General features: G+C 40.5%; 1 protein-coding gene across 6 annotated transcripts in view; it reads left to right on the forward strand.

Moving 5' to 3' along the window:
* Positions 1-14,118: 14,118 nt before the first annotated feature.
* Positions 14,119-16,451, forward strand: part of ENTPD1 (ectonucleoside triphosphate diphosphohydrolase 1) — an 85,812-nt gene continuing 83,479 nt past the window's right edge. For 4 of the 6 annotated variants that reach the window (XM_064488295.1, XM_031461482.2, XM_064488296.1 and 1 more), the window contains exon 1: positions 14,567-14,815. Coding sequence is in view for 2 of the 6 variants with exons in the window: in XM_010974365.3 (XP_010972667.1) it covers positions 14,800-14,815 (16 nt within the window). In the remaining 4 variants the exon portion in view is untranslated. Of the gene's footprint in view, positions 14,369-14,553; positions 14,816-16,451 lie in introns of those variants that run through there. The other 2 variants (XM_010974367.3, XM_010974366.3) reach the window with 2 other exon arrangements.

The following is a 16,451-nucleotide window of genomic DNA, read 5'->3' on the forward strand; positions in this document are numbered from 1 at the left end:
TTCAGAAGCACACGTCAAATTCTAGAATTTTTTGAGACATACTATGAGATAATTAAATGATTGACAGCAACACTAATCAAGCCAGCAGTGATTATAATGCAATCACCACCATAATGTGAACGAAAATACTGCAATGTGAATGAAAATACTGCAACCATATCAGTAAACAAAGAATGCTGAAACCAAGTCCTCTGCGGCTGCCGCCACCCCCCAATGAGGACAGGCCTGCAGCCCAGCCTCTGCAGCCACTCACAATGGTGCACTCTGAGCAGACTCAGAATAAGAAAGGACAAGATACTGGCCCTAGATAGCTAGGTACTTGTCAAAGGAATGAATTCAGTGAGCCCAAATGTTTGCTTCCTCCCATACATAGAAAAGCACTAAATTCTTTAACTTAAGATGCCTGGTATTCTTTAGATAATAAGCAATCTTTTATTGTTCCAACTCCCTGGTCTTTGTTGTAAAGCTCCTATATATCCTAGCTCCTCCCCTACCTCTTCGGAGCAGTCCTTCAGAGCGATCTGAGAGGCTGTCATCCCAGCTCGATTCCTCCCGCCAAATAAAACATAACTCTTAACTTTTAGGCTGTGCATTTATTTCAGCAGACAGTTTCAATAAAGTATTGGGGTTATCTGTGGGTTGCTCTTCAGGATGGCTCTTCCCCAGCTGTGCTCTTCTTGGAGGCAGAGTTCTTGGAATTCCTCTGTAGGCCTATCTGATGACGTGCTAACCTCATACTTCTTAGTTACAATAAAGCTGCTCCACACTCAGCTGTCTGATGTGCTTCGTTTCATGACTTAGGCTTTGCTGTGACAATATTTATATTCAGTTGTAGCAAAAAGAAACAATTTTTAAAACATCAATAAAAATTTGCAGGGACTGCTGGGAAGGATTTGACTTCTGTGTGCTGTGGTTGAGAATCCCCATGGCAGGTATTTTAGAGGATATAAAATGAGTAAGAAACTGCGCCTTCCCTCTGGAACTCCAAGTCTAGTAGTGATGGAGGGTGGAGTGAGGACTGAAGGGAAATTTGAGTTGGGAAAGAATGATAATACCAGTGTAAGTGGCAGGATAGTTTGTTAAGATTATTAATTACTGTGGGTTCCCAATCCCATGCTAGCTTATTGTTGAAATTGCCCAAGGTGCTCTGAAGCATTAGAAACAGGGAAAAAATTAAGAGGTACCCTTGAGAGCCAGGGAAGAATGGAAATTCTGGAGCACTGGAAAGGGGCTGGAGGTTGGTAGGCTATGGGTAGTGGGCACCCTTGCTTGTTCTGTGGTTGTGTCCTGGTCGGTAGAATGGCCGTATGGTGCCTTAGGGAGGCTCCACTCTAGGCACCAGCATTTCCAGCAGAGGTAAAGCCTCCTTGCCTGTCCTCCTCCATCCCTACTTAGCATTGGAACAGAAAGCCTGTGACATTTCAAGATTGGGCACTAAGAATATTAGAAGGGATCAAAGTAGGTGAGAGATTAGAAGTCCTTCCCCTGTTTTCTGATACATGCACTTCTCCCAGATTGTGGTGTAAATCAGGGAGTAAGGAGACACCAGTGACAATGGTGATTGACTTTTCATGCAGCGCAGAGGGAATCGAGATGGATTTAAGTTGATATAAAGAAAATAAAGACAGCAAAATTTCTTGGATACCTAATAGTGGTGATCTAAAATTGAATCTGCGCCTTGTGTAAGTAACGGAGACAAAAAGCAAAATGTGACCAGGGCTGTATGGGAGGCTAAGCCGTGGAGTATAGCTATAGTAAATCATGGTGTGTTATTCGCTGTTTGGGAACACTGCAGTCTCTTTTTCACGGAGCTTCTTCCGGCTAGGCAGTTTTAGCCAAGTATTAATGAAATACTATTTTCTGGTAATTCCTTCTACTTTCCTCTAGTTGCATGTCACACTTGAGTATATTCTGTAAAATCCATGTTGTCCACTCTCTGGATTATGGAGGCAGAAAAAACATTGTCTCATCTGTAAGGCATTGTGGAGCACAGAGTTCAGATTCTTGTGCTCTCCCCCATCTCTGTCCCACAGACACCTTTCTCAACTGCTTTCTGGCATTGCAGGTGCTTCAGAGCAAAGACCTTTATGTAGTTTCCATTTCCATTTTTCCTAGAAGAAATTAAGGTAGATAGTTGCATGGATAGGCTCAGAGACATTTTCTATATATAGCCTGTATATCCTTGATTCTAAAACACTTGATAAAAACAGATTTTTTAATGTTTTGAAATTAAGAATGTGTCTTGCAATTAATGTCAAAAGAAATCTGTTTTCAGGCAGAACTGTAGTTAAACAGTGTGTGTCATTGTGCAGGAGCATGCTTAGTGTTGCATGGAGGGTATCTTTTCATCTAATCATCAACTCAAATGAGCTATTTGTAACAGTGCTTAATGCAGGTGAATTTTAGTTTAACTCTTGACTCTCGGTTGGCTCTTGAAACCTTTTAGAGATTTCAATTCAGCAAATGTAAACTTTTTTTTTAAATGTGGAAGATTACCTGTCATAGGCTGAGTAATGAATTTAAAAACAATGGCGATTGTCATACACTTTGTACTACATCAGAAAATTTCAGAGTTGGGAGAGATTTGTGTGACCAATTCATGTGTTGAGAAGGAGTTTTCCTTGAGAATGGTACATCTATTAGAAGATTCTAGCTAATTTTTCCCTTAAAATTTAAGCACATATGCAAAACAGTAGACTAGGTGCTATGGGATATGGAAGGACGTGGATGAGGAGGAGGAGGAAAAAAGACTTTGCAGTCAGTCTCAAGAATTTGCAGTCAGACTGTAGGTTGTATTTATAAGATAGATCACACTTGAAAGGAAGCTAGCAATGCAAGGCATTAAGCAGGTGCCAAGTTATTTGGCACTTTGAGAGGAGCATTATGCCCTCTGAATTTGGAGGAGCTAGAAGACTTTAAGATTTAAGGTTTGAACTAGACCTTGAAGGATGAACTGAGATAACCATCTAGGCTAAGTAATAATCTCAAAAGTCTGAAAATCACTATTATCTTTTCCCACTCTCTTATTTCTTCAGGCTCTGCTGCCCCTGAGTGAATGAAGGGCTTAATGTAAAGGAGCACAGGGTGCCTGACTTTGACCTTGTCTCGAGGGGTTGTCACCCCTGGCTGATCTCTGCAGAGGCTAAAGGATTAACAGCAACAGGAAAGCTTCTGGCAGTAGACTGGCCTGTTATTGTGGGCTATTGTCTTCAAAAACTGGATGTGTGAGTCATGCTGTTAAGGTCTTGAGCATAAGATTCTAGAAGCCCTGTGTTTTTTAAGAATTTCCCCTGCCTCCTAGGACTAACAATGTCTGGAATTAGAAGACAGAGATTTATGCCCTTTGCAATCTTGATTGCTCAGCAAGTGCAATCTGGGCCCTTAGGGTCAGTTAAATATGGTGAATTTTTCTTAAGGCCAACTTTTCTCCTTTTCAGAGCTAATGTAAGGTCTCTGGCAGTGTTCCCATATGAGGGAGAAGCATAGACATTTTCCTTCCTTTATTATTATTTTTTTCAAGTTCTGGAACCAGCAGCCACTACTCCTTCCTGCCCTCCCCTAGCCCCAGACTTTCTGACTTCTCTCCCGAGACACTTATTTGGAAACTTTTTGAGCCAGTGGGGAATCAACTTAGACGCTTTTTTTCTTTTAGACCAATGGGAATATTGTGGATGTGGATGGAAAGATTTGAGTACTACCATTATCACATTGCATCTGTATAACAAGGCTTTTTCACTGTCTTGGCACACAGCCCAGGTTAACGTTGCTTTGCTGGATGTAGAGACAATGAATTCTGTTTGAATAATAAATTATGTTTAACAAATGCTTTTTCAAAACCACTTAGCAGTTACTTTAATAAAGATGTGCTTTAGCAAGGGGTTTCGGTACAGGTGCATTTAAACACCTACACAATGCTTAACAACATGTTTTTAAAATAAAGTTTTAATTTTAGAATAGTTTTTGATTTACAGAAACATTTTAAAGATAGTAGAGAATGTTCTCATACACTCCATACCCAGTTTCCCCTATTATTAACATCTTAAATTAGTGTGATAAATTTGTTAAATCAATGAACTAATATTGATACATTATTTCAAACTAAAATCTATACTTTATTCACATTTCCTTATTTTTAACTTAATGTCCCTTTTCTGTCCCACAGTCCCATCTAGGATCCCACATTACATTTAAGCTTCTTATCTTCTTAGGCTACTCTTGGCTGTGAAATTTTCTCAGACTTTCCTTGTTTTTGATGACCTTAACAGTTTTGAGAAGTCCTGGTTGGATATTTTGTAGAATGTCCCTAAATTGGGATTTATCTGAGGTATTGCCCATGATTATACTGTGATTATGTATTTTTTAGAGGAAGACGACAGAGGTGAAGTGCCATTTTCATCACATCCTACCAATGATATGTACTATCAGCATGTCACCACCGTTGGTATTGATCTTGATCACCTGGATGAAATAGTGTTTGTCAAATTTCTTTACTGTAAAATCACTCTTCCTCTCTCCCTTCCCATACTCCACTCTTTGGAAAGTAGTCACTATGTGCAGCCCACACTTAAGGAGTGTCGGGAGTTATGCTTTACCCCCTAGAGGATGGAGTATCTATATAAATTATTTTGAATTCTTCTGTACAGGAGATTTGTTTACTTTCCCTCATTTATTTATTTATTCAATAATTTATTTATATCAGTATAGATTCATGGATATTTATTTATACTTTGGGTTATGATTGAATACTATTTTATTTCCAGTTTTGTCTGTTGAGAGCCCTCAGAGTTGGCTCCTATGTCAATTTGAGATACCCCATAACAGTGGGGTTTTTTGATTACTTCCTTACATTCTGGCTCTAAAATATGCTCTAGGCTCACATGGTCTAGTCTTGTATCAGCCATTTCTCCAGGGAGTTCCTGTTCCTTGTATTGGAGAATGTTTTAGAACACAAGGCTCTGGGAGCTAGGGATGCTCACCGCTACTTGGGTATCATTGCTTAGAAACCCTCTCAGCTGACAGAGCAAGTTGTATATACATACAACTATAAATGTTGCTATATTTATCCATCTGTAAATTAAACTAAACGTGAGTTCATTCTGATGTCTCCAACTCTAGTCCATTACCAGTGGACCATTCTAGCCACCTCCCTTTGCCTGTCTGTAACCTTCCACTCCAACGGTGAGAACCCTGATTCCTACTGTCATCCATTTACTTAATTGTCCAATTCCAGTATGTGTACATATTGGACTCAGAATTATGAACCTGTATTCCCATGGGAAACATTTTTATCAAGAAGAGTAATATGTTTTGGTATAGGTCCTTTTGCCTTCAGTCTTACAAACTTCACTCATTTCCAAAGTGACTCAAATCAGTACCCTTTCCCCTACTCCCGTCAATGATGCTCTTTCATACATTTGTAATAGAGTTAGATTCTTTTGTCACAATCTACATTCCATTCAGGGATCCCTTAACCTCCTGGGTGATTTTTTTAAAAAATTTGTTTACATTAAAGTCCATTCTTTGGCCTCTAAATTTCTATAGATTTTGATAAATGAATTGTCATATGTCCACCATTACAGTATTACACTGAATGGTTTCACCACCCTTAAAAATCCTCTGTGCTTCATCTATTCAGATCTCCCCCAAACCCAGTGAATCTCAGGCAACCACTGATCTGCTTACCAACTCAATTTAAATTTAACATTTAAAAAAATATTTTAAAATTTAAAAATACTTTAAAAATATTTGGAGCTTTTATAAATTGATTGGACTTTCATAGATAGTGAATACTTTTTTTGGAAATGAATGTCTTTGACCCTAAAGATGTTATAGCTGTTATCATTTATTATACCTGAAACTCATGGATTTGGGGCCTGCCTCTTGAAACAGCAATAAAATTTTCATCATTTTTAACAAAGGGACAGTTTACTCACTGTGTCTGCAAACCTCTGAGACATTTGGAGGAATAGGGGCACGTGGGGTAGGGGTAGAAGGATGAAGGAGATAATGGGATGTTTTGACAGAAAAATATAAGCAATTTCAGCTAATGCAGAGGAAGTGAGGTGTAGTTGTTGTTGTAGCTCAAATAAGAGTGGTTATGACTCAGTTGTGAAATACTTGATGTAAACTAAGATAATGCCTAAACAACAGCTTCAACTACTGGGATCAGGTTAGGCGTTCGCCTGTAGTTTTGGATCTTTATTTCAATTCTGCAAACTCCTTATTGAATGTCTGCTCTGCTTGACTTTGCTGTGCTGCGTGCTCTAGGCGTGCCTTCTTCTGGTGCAACCGTTTGGTCATATACTTCCCCTTTGAAAGAGCTGACCATTCTGTAACATTCAAGGGCTTCCCCTAGCTCAGAGTTCAGGGCATTCCTCCCTGATTATCAAGGCCACTTGCTTATCCTGAAAAGACAAAGATATGTGTGACCCCTGGTCATACTGATGCAGGAAAACAGATGTGGGGAGTGAGGAGGGCCGTGTCCCAGGCTTCGGTTAAACCCCTGGAATGTGCCCCGCCAAGTGTGGGTCCTTGTCTTCGTGCAGGAAAGAATTCAAGAGCAAGCCACAATTGAGTGAAGGTAGATTTATTCAGAGAGATACATTGAAAGGCAAGAGAAAGGCCATGAGGTGTGGGGGTTGGGTGCTCAGATTAAAAGTACGTACACATTCCAAAGACAGAATGCGGGCCATCTCCGAAGAGGGAGAGAGAGGGGCTGCCTAGAGGCTCTGCGTTACATTTTTATGGGCTTGGTGGCTTCATATGCTAATAAGTGGAAGGACCAGTCCAAGTAGCCTGGAGAAGGGGCTGGGATTCCCAGAAAGTTGGCCATTTCCCACTCTTTGACCTTTTGTGGCTAGCCTTGGGACTGCCATGGTGCCCGTAGGCGTGTTATTCACCATGTTAATATATCACAATGGGCGTATAATGAAGCTCAAGATCTGCCAGAAGTTAAATCTCTCATCATCCTGAGACTCAAGGCCTACTGGGGGTCGAATCTTTCACCATTTTGATGTTAATTGCTGTGGCATTATTTGAATGGCTGTGCCCTGCCCCCTTCCTGTCCCATTCCCCCCTCACAATTTTACTCCCATAATCTTATGGGGTTGCAGAGGGGTGAAGGTCCGTCTTCTGAAACTGCTTCCAGGCTGAGTAGGGGCATTGACCCTGCCTATCAGGGAGTGAAAATCTCTGAATGCATAATCTAGGGGCCCCAGGGGCAGGACAGCCTTTTGTTTTTGCATGCAAAGGCTGAGGGTTTGGGCTGGACTCCTCCCATAGCCATCATTTGATGTGGGGCTGCTGTAATCCCTGTTTCTATTGACTTCTGATGAATTTTCTTGAAGATGAAACACCTTTGCAACAACACTTTGACAGTCTGTAACAACAAAAAGACTTAAAAGGCATGGTTAAACATTTGTAATCACTGCTACATGGTATTATTTGTTTTTCTTAAACAGGTACCTGAGGTCTTGTATTGCCTCGCAAGTATCGGTCTCTCCTGGCTCCTGTTGGGGCTTATAAATTACAGGTTTTATTCTGGACAGATATACCCAACTAGCAATTCCTCGTAGCTTAATGGCAGTTGGGGTGCTCAGTAATACCTGATATGGTCCCTTCCATTTTGGTTGCAGCTGGTCTTCAGGGTACTCCTCCTTCCAAGTTTTTAGTAAGATAAAGTCCCCTGATTGGACAGGGATTTCAACCTTTTCCTTTGTGGGAAAGGGCAACACTTTGTTTCCATATTCTTGGAGAGCCTCTTGAACTTGACTTAAGCTAACAAGGTGGGAAACTAATCTATGAGTTTCCTCATCAAACCGGAAATCTGAAGTTAAAAAGGACCTTCCATACATCATTTCAAACGGGCTAAGTTTTAAAATTCCCTTAGGGGCCATCCTTATTCTAAGAAGGGCTATAGGCAGGAAGGGGACCCAGGTTTCTGAGGTCTCCTGACATAGCTTAGTAAGTGTTCTCTTTAGAACATGATTGGCCTTTTCTACCTTGCCTGAGGATTGAGGCCTCCAGGACGAGTGGAGGTGATAATTAATACCCATGTGAAGGAAAAGCCGGGCTTGGCTAACAAGATAACTCATAAATCTAAGTGTAGTAAGTGACAGTTTACTGATCTAAGTTCTGCTGGGCTAACTTGTAAATCTGAAGTTTAGTGTCAGTTTACTGGGCTAACAAGCTAACTGGTAAATCCAAGCTCAACAAGTGTCAGTAACGTGATCTGTTCCTAACAGGTAAGTTCCAGTGTACTGATTCCTTGGCTTTGCTGTTCGAGCCTTATTAGCTAATAGCCCCAAGCTTGTAATTAACCCTATAAAACCCCATGCACACATCTTGGAGGTGCTCAGCGCTTCGGAGCAGAAGACCCTCTGAGCCCGCCAGCGTAATAAATCTGAGTACTCCAACCCTCTGAGTGGTGCTTTTTTCTTGCTGGCCTGTCATTTCCGTAACACCCAGAGAGGAGGAAACCTGTTCAGTCACCTTGGTAGTAAAGGATTGTCCATTATCACTCTGTAAGCTTTTTGGTAGCCCAAATCTTGGGATTATTTCTTTGAGCCGAAATTTTGACTCTTCTATTGCTTTTTCCGTTCTGGTGGGGAAGCTTCTACCCATCCTGTAAAGGTGTCTATGAATACCAACAGGTATTTCCATTGCTTACAAGAGGGCATCTGGGTAAAGTCCATTTGCCAATCTTCCCCTGGATAAGTTCCCTGATGTTATGTGGGCCGGAGTAGAAGTGGGGGTATAGGGTGACTCCCTGGGTCACTGCGGGCACAAAGTTCACAGGACCTAGTGACTTCCTTAACCGTTTGGGAGAGCCCCTTGCCTAGGAACACTTGAGAGATTAGTCTGAGCATGGAGTCCCACCCTAGGTGGGTGGACTGGTAGAAATGCTTAATTATTTTCCATTGTTCGTCCCCAGGAATGAGAAGCTTATTTTCTTTTGTTAGCCACCCCGAGAGATTCTTTTCTAGCCCCTTGTGTTTAGCCCATTTGACCTCTTCAGGTGTATAGGATGGCACCATTGGGAGAGGCTGGCCATCAGGTAGGAGAACTGCAGCTTGTAAGACCGGCTGTTCTCTGGCTGCAACTTTCAGTACACCCCTCCACCTCTCTCAGCATGGCCCCAGTCCCACAGTTACTGTTGGATATACAGGATCACATCAAATTTGGGGAACAGAGGTGGAGCGGTCCTTTGTGCTGTAGGAAGGAAAAAAACTTTTCTCATTCCCCTCAGTCACCCTGAGGTTACTTCTGAAAAATAAATGGAAGATATTGAAGGGGGAAAAGGTAACAGACACAAGAAGGGAAGACATGTTTTATTTAATCTGAACATATATCTAGCATACAAATGAAGAAGAAAGGAACTCAAACTTGTTGAGTACCAACTACATGCTGGGGTGTCTGTTGGGAGTTCTTACAAACTTACTTCCCTTTTTCCCCTATAACGACTCTATGAAGTAGATTTAAACAAAGAAACTTTATTTCACAGATAAACAAACTAAGGTTCAGAGAGGCTTACTGACTTGTCTAATTTCACACAGTGAAGATGCAAACCTATATTTCCTTAACTTGAAAGCCCTGGCAGCACATTAAAATCACAGGAGCCCTTTTAAAAGAAATCCTTGCCTAAGCCCTACTCTGGACCACATCCCCACCTGCAGCCAGGGTTGAGAACCATGGCTCTGCTCTGAGAGAGTGCCTTTCCTATGCCTCTCCTTAAAAGGAGGGAAGGAGCATTTTCTGAACCAGTGAGCGTTCTAAATACTGTCAGAGTACTTTTAGATCCACCCCTATTGCCTATTTCCTGCCCCTCATGGGGGTTCTTATTATCTCTGAATACCTGTAAGCAGGCAGATGGAGTGGGGGCAGAGGTTATTATTGATGGTGGAGAACTACAAACATGATTGAGTTAATCTAATCCATTTGGGGTTTTTTTGGATAGGACATGTGCGTATAGTGCTGATAGATTGTCAAAGCACAATGTCAAATAGTATCAAGAAAATTTGATACGATTTTCAAAAAGTGCTGGCAAATTTTGTTTCTTATTTTTATGCCGAACACCGAATAGTACTGACTTAGTGTCTTGGTTTACAGGGGGTATAAGAAGATGGGGTTTCAGTGAATAGCTGGTGGGAAAAAAATCTATTGAATTCCCGAGATTAGATTTGTCAACTGCCATACAACATTTACCATTTTACTGTGCGATTCTTGAAGTACTATAATTCACCATGGCTGTGGCATCCCTATCAATTATAAAACCCCATTCTTTTACAGTCTCCTTTTAGCCTTGAAACCAGCCATGAGTAAGAACTCTTTAAATAATATCAAAAGGACATAACGTTTTGAACACTGTGTCAAATGTTACAAAGAACATTTTGGTAAATTCAAATATAATAAAAGCTGAATGGATAAATATAGGCATTCTTGGAATTGGGAAAACATGTCGTTTTGTACAATAGTTACTCTGGTCATTTATTTTAAGCTACATAAAACCAGAGTACCTCCTTTCATGAGTTTTATCAATAGACTTCTGTTTTAATGGAGAATTAGAAACAACGTAGAGACCAGAATGCCCATCCTCCACCCTATCCCACCAGCTCCTCCCACCCCCCAGTGATGTAGAAACTACCACTACTTCGTCCAATTTATGTTACTCCTCTTTGGTCACTGTTGGGTGTATGTAGAGTGTGTCAAGTTGTCAAACCACACCATGGATATTGCATTTTGGAAAGAGTGTATGATCCTTTCTAATTTCTACATCTCATGTTATATTCCACAAAGACATCTAAGAAAATTTTGATATTGTTGCCTCATTATTGCGCTACAGATAAAATGCACAGTGAATATACTTTTCTGGCTTACTCTGGTGTAACAGCTTTTTAGCTTTGAGCAGTTTGTTGTTTAATTACTTTTATTTTTCATGCAAATAATCTCTTTCATCTGACTGTTTTTTCCTTAAATGGAATGCTCAGCCTATTTTGTGATGATCATCTTACCAAATTATAGCAATTTTTTTTAACCGAACCTTTCTGTCCTTCAGCACTGCCCCCAACCCAACGCCAATTTTGCATATGGCTGCCGACTCAGTAAATATTCAATCCTGTTCCTTAAAACCCTGGAACAATTCCCTCATATAACTATGGCAAATCATCAGATACTCTCCCCTTTTACACCTAACATTTTTTATTACCATTCATTGCAGAAAATTTTAAACATACAAAGTAGAGAAAACAGTAAATCAAAACCCTATGTACCCATTATCCAACTTCAACCCAATCCCTAATTTTGTATTATTTATACCTAATCTACTGCTCCTCTTTTTGAAGCCAATGTCAGATTTCTTCTGTAGATCTCTCTCCAAAAGATATGTACTTTTGAAAAATTATAACCACAATACTATATACACCTGAAAAAATTAACAGTTGTTTAATATTATAAAATATCCAATCAGTGTTCAGATTTCTTCAATTGTCTTGGAGCTTTGTTTACAATGGTTTAAGCCAGGACTTCAAGCCCAGATATTGAATTTTCTTGATATATATATTTAAATCTCTTTTGGTCTATAGGTACCTCATCCTCTTTTTTTTTTTTCCCTCTGCAACTTATTTGTTAAAGACATTCAGTTATTTTATAGTGTTTCCTCCAGATTAAATTTTATTGATTGCATTCCTGTGGTGCCTTTTAGCATGGTTTTCTGTGCCCTTGTATTTCCTGTAAACTGGTAGCTAGATCTAGAGGCTTCAATATTTTGGTAAGGCTGCTTCAGAGGGTGTGGTATGTGCCTCCATCAGAAGGCCTTCAATGAATGTTGGTACCAACTTTTGTGGTGTAATCAGCCATTGATGATTATGCTTAGATTCATTACTTTATTTGGTGTTTGCACAATGGTGATATTCAAATTTTATTCTTTCATTATCTGGAATACTTTAAGGAGGAACTCCCTCATCAACTATTTGGCTGTTTTGTGGTACAGTTCATGCAGCAAAGGCATGTTGAGCTTTGATATTTTCCCCTTTTATTTATTTGTTTTTGGAATAATGAATTGGTTCCAAAGGTGAACAATGATTTCTTTATAGTATCGTTATGAATATGTGGGTATCAGCATATCTAATCTGTTTTAACCCATTTCAATTATTATTTATTATTGCTGCTCATATTTTTTACCACTTAAAGTTGGCTCCTGAGTCCTTTTGGAATGACCCTAGTAGTTTTAGATAGTGTCCTTGATTTCTGGTATGATAAAATATTCCAGTCTCACACTTCCTGCCTCAGACTTGGAATCAACCATTTTCCCCAAGAGTCTTGGTTCATTTAATTGTAAAATAGTATTTAGAGATTGCAATCTTGTGCTGGAGTAGAAGGTAATAGTTTAGCATAGAACTAGAGGGATATTTGGGAGAACAGAATTCTAGGCTGAAGGAACAGCAGGTGCAAAGACTCTGAGGCTAGAGTAGAGGTAGCATGGAGAGGAAAACAGTAGGAAAGAAAGTCAGAGAGGTGATGGGGAGCAAGCCGGTAGGAACTGGTAGGTGATGGATAGGACTTCAATTATGCTTGGAGTGAGATGGGAGCCAGTGGAGGGTTCTGAGCAGAAGAATGGTATGTTTTGTCTGGTATGGTTTTAACTGAATCACTATGGGTGCTAATTAGAGAATGGACTGAACAGGGTTTAGAGCAGAATCTGGGAGACCAGTGAGAGGGCTATCACAATAAACCAAATGAGTGATGATGTGGCTTGGCCCAGTGTGTTAGCAGTGGAAGCAGTGAGGCCATGTTCTGGTGTGAGGCTCTCCTTGACCTGTTCAGGTGCTTGTCTGTTTTTCCCCTCACCCATTCTGAATCTTCCCCTCGCGCATTCTTTTCTCCTTCTAGCTTTGATGGTCTGTTTTCTATTCTGTAGTTCATAGGATGTTCTGTAGACATGTTCTTTTTCAATTTTTTCTCCAAAACAATGATGCCAAGATAGTCATAAACCCATTGTAAAATTGTTGAGTTTTACAATTATCTCATCATATCACTTAAAAACAATTTTATCACAATAGGATAAATATCAAACCAATATTTCTTTTAGATATGTAGTCTAAACTAGGCCTGGAGAAGCACCCACTGGACTTTCATTTAGTATAATTAGTTTTTATTAGAAATGGCAAATGCTCTAACTCTGAAACATTTATTAAAATAAAGAAAGAATTTTGTAGTGGGGAGGGTATAGCTCAGTGGTAAAGTGTGTGCTTAGCATGCTTGAGGTCCTCAATTCAATCCTCAGTACCTCCATTAAAATAAACAAATAAATAATAAATAAAATAAACCTAATCCCCCCCAAAGAAAACAGAGAGTCTTGTACAGACCTAGGTTTATTAAAGCACCAAATTTATTAAGCCATACAATGCTACTGTGCACTGTGCAGATAACAGAGATGCCGAAACTAAAAACTCAGCCCCTGCCCTTATTAAAGTATGATTGAAAATATAATGGAGAACATATTTTATAGAGAGAGACAAAAACAATCTTTAATGGTTACAAATTTAATGGCTTATGGTATAATTCTAAGAAAAATGTCTTATGGTTTAATTGGCTTTAGGCACAAATTCTCATGATGAAGAAATAATGTAGAAAAAACATGAACTAGAAATCAATGAAATCAAATTTATGTTCTGCTTTGCTGCTGTTTATTAACTCAGCCATTCATCAAAAATTTACTGCAAGTGTACACTTGTAGGAGAAACTGTATTAGGTGCTGGAGAGCATGGTAACAAATAAGAGAGACCAGCTCCCTGCTCTCTGTTTGAACATGAACGTGTAGCTTAGCACATCTCTATCCTTGCTTAGGCTAGATGTTTGAGGTCTCTTTCAAACCTAAAGTGCTAAGGTTTGTGACAGCCTCATGGAGGGAGAAGCTCCCCAGGCAGGCAGCCTTGAGACACAAGGACTTACCTTCCTCTCAGAGGGTTAGCTCTTGTCCTGATTTCAAAACAATTTCGTATACACAATTTTAAAATGTTTTGGTCAGTTTCTCATCTCTATTTGGGTCATCTTGGCAAAGCTTGAGTTGGCAGTTCTTGCTTGTAAGACTTCAGAGCTGGGAGGTCAAACTTTGGGCAAGATGGGCAACGTGCATCAGTACAGCTCGACAGCTGTTCCCGGCGAGCAGCCTCCGCTGCTGTCCCACCCTGCCTCCTGACCAATACCACGATTCTTCCTGCCTCGGCGTCCTGCCTTCTCTTGGGTGCCTCGCCGCTCTTCTGGTGTAATGAGCCTCGAAAAGGGATTGCTCATCAGGGGACCAGAAGCGATCAGCTTTAAGGGGTGGGAAGAACTGTTCTTGCGTCCCACAGTTTTTCCAGTGGGTATCAAGGTAATAAGTTTCTTGTTATCTTGCTTCGAAATTGCAAAAAGTAAATAGGCTTTTTTTTTTTTTTTTTTGCTTGCAATCAAGACTCATTTTTCAAGGGGGAAAATGGATTTATGTAACAAAGGGAGAGGGAGAGAGCTGAAAAGAGATAATTGAACATTTATTACTTCAAGAATATAAAAAATTACAACCCGGGGAAGCTTTAGGGGAATGAGCCGCTGGACTCCTCAGCCAGTCTGCCCTTTCCAGTCAATGAAAAAGACATAGGGTTTGAGGTTCCTTCCGAAACGGGGCAGGCTAATTTAGCTCCTCCCACGAGCCCGAGGGTCTGTTATATCTCTGTTCCTTGAGTACCTCTCTCACTAAGACCGACCACAGCAAGCAGAGGCTGAAAAATAAAGAGCAAAAGAGGAAGAAAACAAAAGCTGCCAATTATGGAAGATAGAAGGGGTAAGAGCAAAATTGATTTGATCTGAATCCTTAAGAACGAAACAAAACCAAAAAAAGAAAAAAAAAAAAAAAAAAAAAGAAAACCAAAAGCCCAGACCAAAAGCAAGTACTTGAAAGAGCCAGAGGCAAAATGCCCTAAATACACTTTCCCACCCTCTCCTTCTGAGAGGAGGCAGAGAAAGAACTTCGGGATACTTTTTAGGAAGCAGATCCCTGGGTTTAGAGTCAAGGGTGGCTTTTGAGCAAACTGGAGCGGCTCATGAATATTCATTAGCAATTGGTATTGAGATCTGGTTTTTTAGAGGCAAAAGATTTCTTCCGTCCCCTTGCAGTTTAGGAGGCAGCTGCCTGATTTATAGTCCAGAGTCGTCTTGCTTCGGGTCAGTACCTCAGCGCATTTGCTTGAAGATACTGGGCTCCGTGTGTAGATTTGCTTTGTTCTTGAATTTCCTGTGTGCTTTCCTGTTGTGAAATTAACAAAGGCTTCTCTGCCTGGAATTAGAGAAGTTAATGTGGCAAGAGGCTGTCACAACAGTACCCCAGAGTGTGTCTTGCAAAAGACTAAAAATTTCTTGGGAGGTGTGGGGGAGCGTGTATGTGTATCGGGGGAGGGAAGGAAGGGGTGTAGGTACGAAAAAGAATAGTTTTATCTTAAAAAAGTGAGGCACATCTGACTGACTATATTTAGATTTTGTCTAAAAAGTATGAGAGCAGCCTGGTTTGTACAGATGGTGTGCAGTCTCTGTCTTTTACCTCTTTTGGGCATTTTCTGCCAGGACAGAGAGCCAGCTGCTTGCCAGCCCATGGGAGCCAGGAGGAATGTCTGCAGCAGTGTGGTTGTGTAGGGTTGCTCTAGCTTCTAATATCCCCACACGTTTTTATCTCATAGAATGTGGAGGAATGGGATGAGTAGCCAACAGATTTCTTAATAATGATGGTAATGATAGCTATTAACTTTACTAAGTTTTTACTCTGTGCTGGGAGCTGTTCTAAGCGTATTACACGTGTTATTTATTCCGTACACCAATTTATGAGGTAAGTGCTATCATTATCATCCCCATTTCCCAGATGATGGAGTTGAGGTAGTGAGAGAGTAACTTGTCTTGGGATCACACAGTAAGTGGTGGATTTGGATGGAGATGATGGACACAGGATCCGTGGGTCTATTTCCTACCCTCTTGATCTGCTTCAAAGTCCCTTGCCACTGTCCCTTGATTTGGGTTTGCAAATTTTTGAAGCCACTCGGGAAATGATACTAATGGAATTTCAAGTCTGGGGAAGAATTTTTGCTTTGTTATCAAGTTTACATGCATTTTTCTCATTTGGTGCTTATGGCCATTCTCTATGGTAGAGCTAGGTATTATTATTGCCTTTTACAAAAGGGAGAGACTGAAGCCAGGAGGGGTTAGGTGACAGGAATCACACAGCTGGTTTTTGAAAGTCCAGAGTAGACTAGAAATCCTCTGCCTCTGGTTTTCCTTCTAACCTGTAGGTTGAGCCCAGTCATCTCTCAATTTCTGTCCCTACCCCCAGTCACTTTCAGTTCCTCAAGGGACTTGGGGAACTTCTTTTTTCCCTTCTAGACTGTTGCAAAGCACTTGCCTCTTCCTTGAAGCCCTGTTTGACCCTCTCCTTC

This window comes from Camelus dromedarius, chromosome 8, assembly GCF_036321535.1.
Source record: "Camelus dromedarius isolate mCamDro1 chromosome 8, mCamDro1.pat, whole genome shotgun sequence".
In the NCBI taxonomy this organism is placed as follows: Eukaryota; Metazoa; Chordata; class Mammalia; order Artiodactyla; family Camelidae; genus Camelus; species Camelus dromedarius.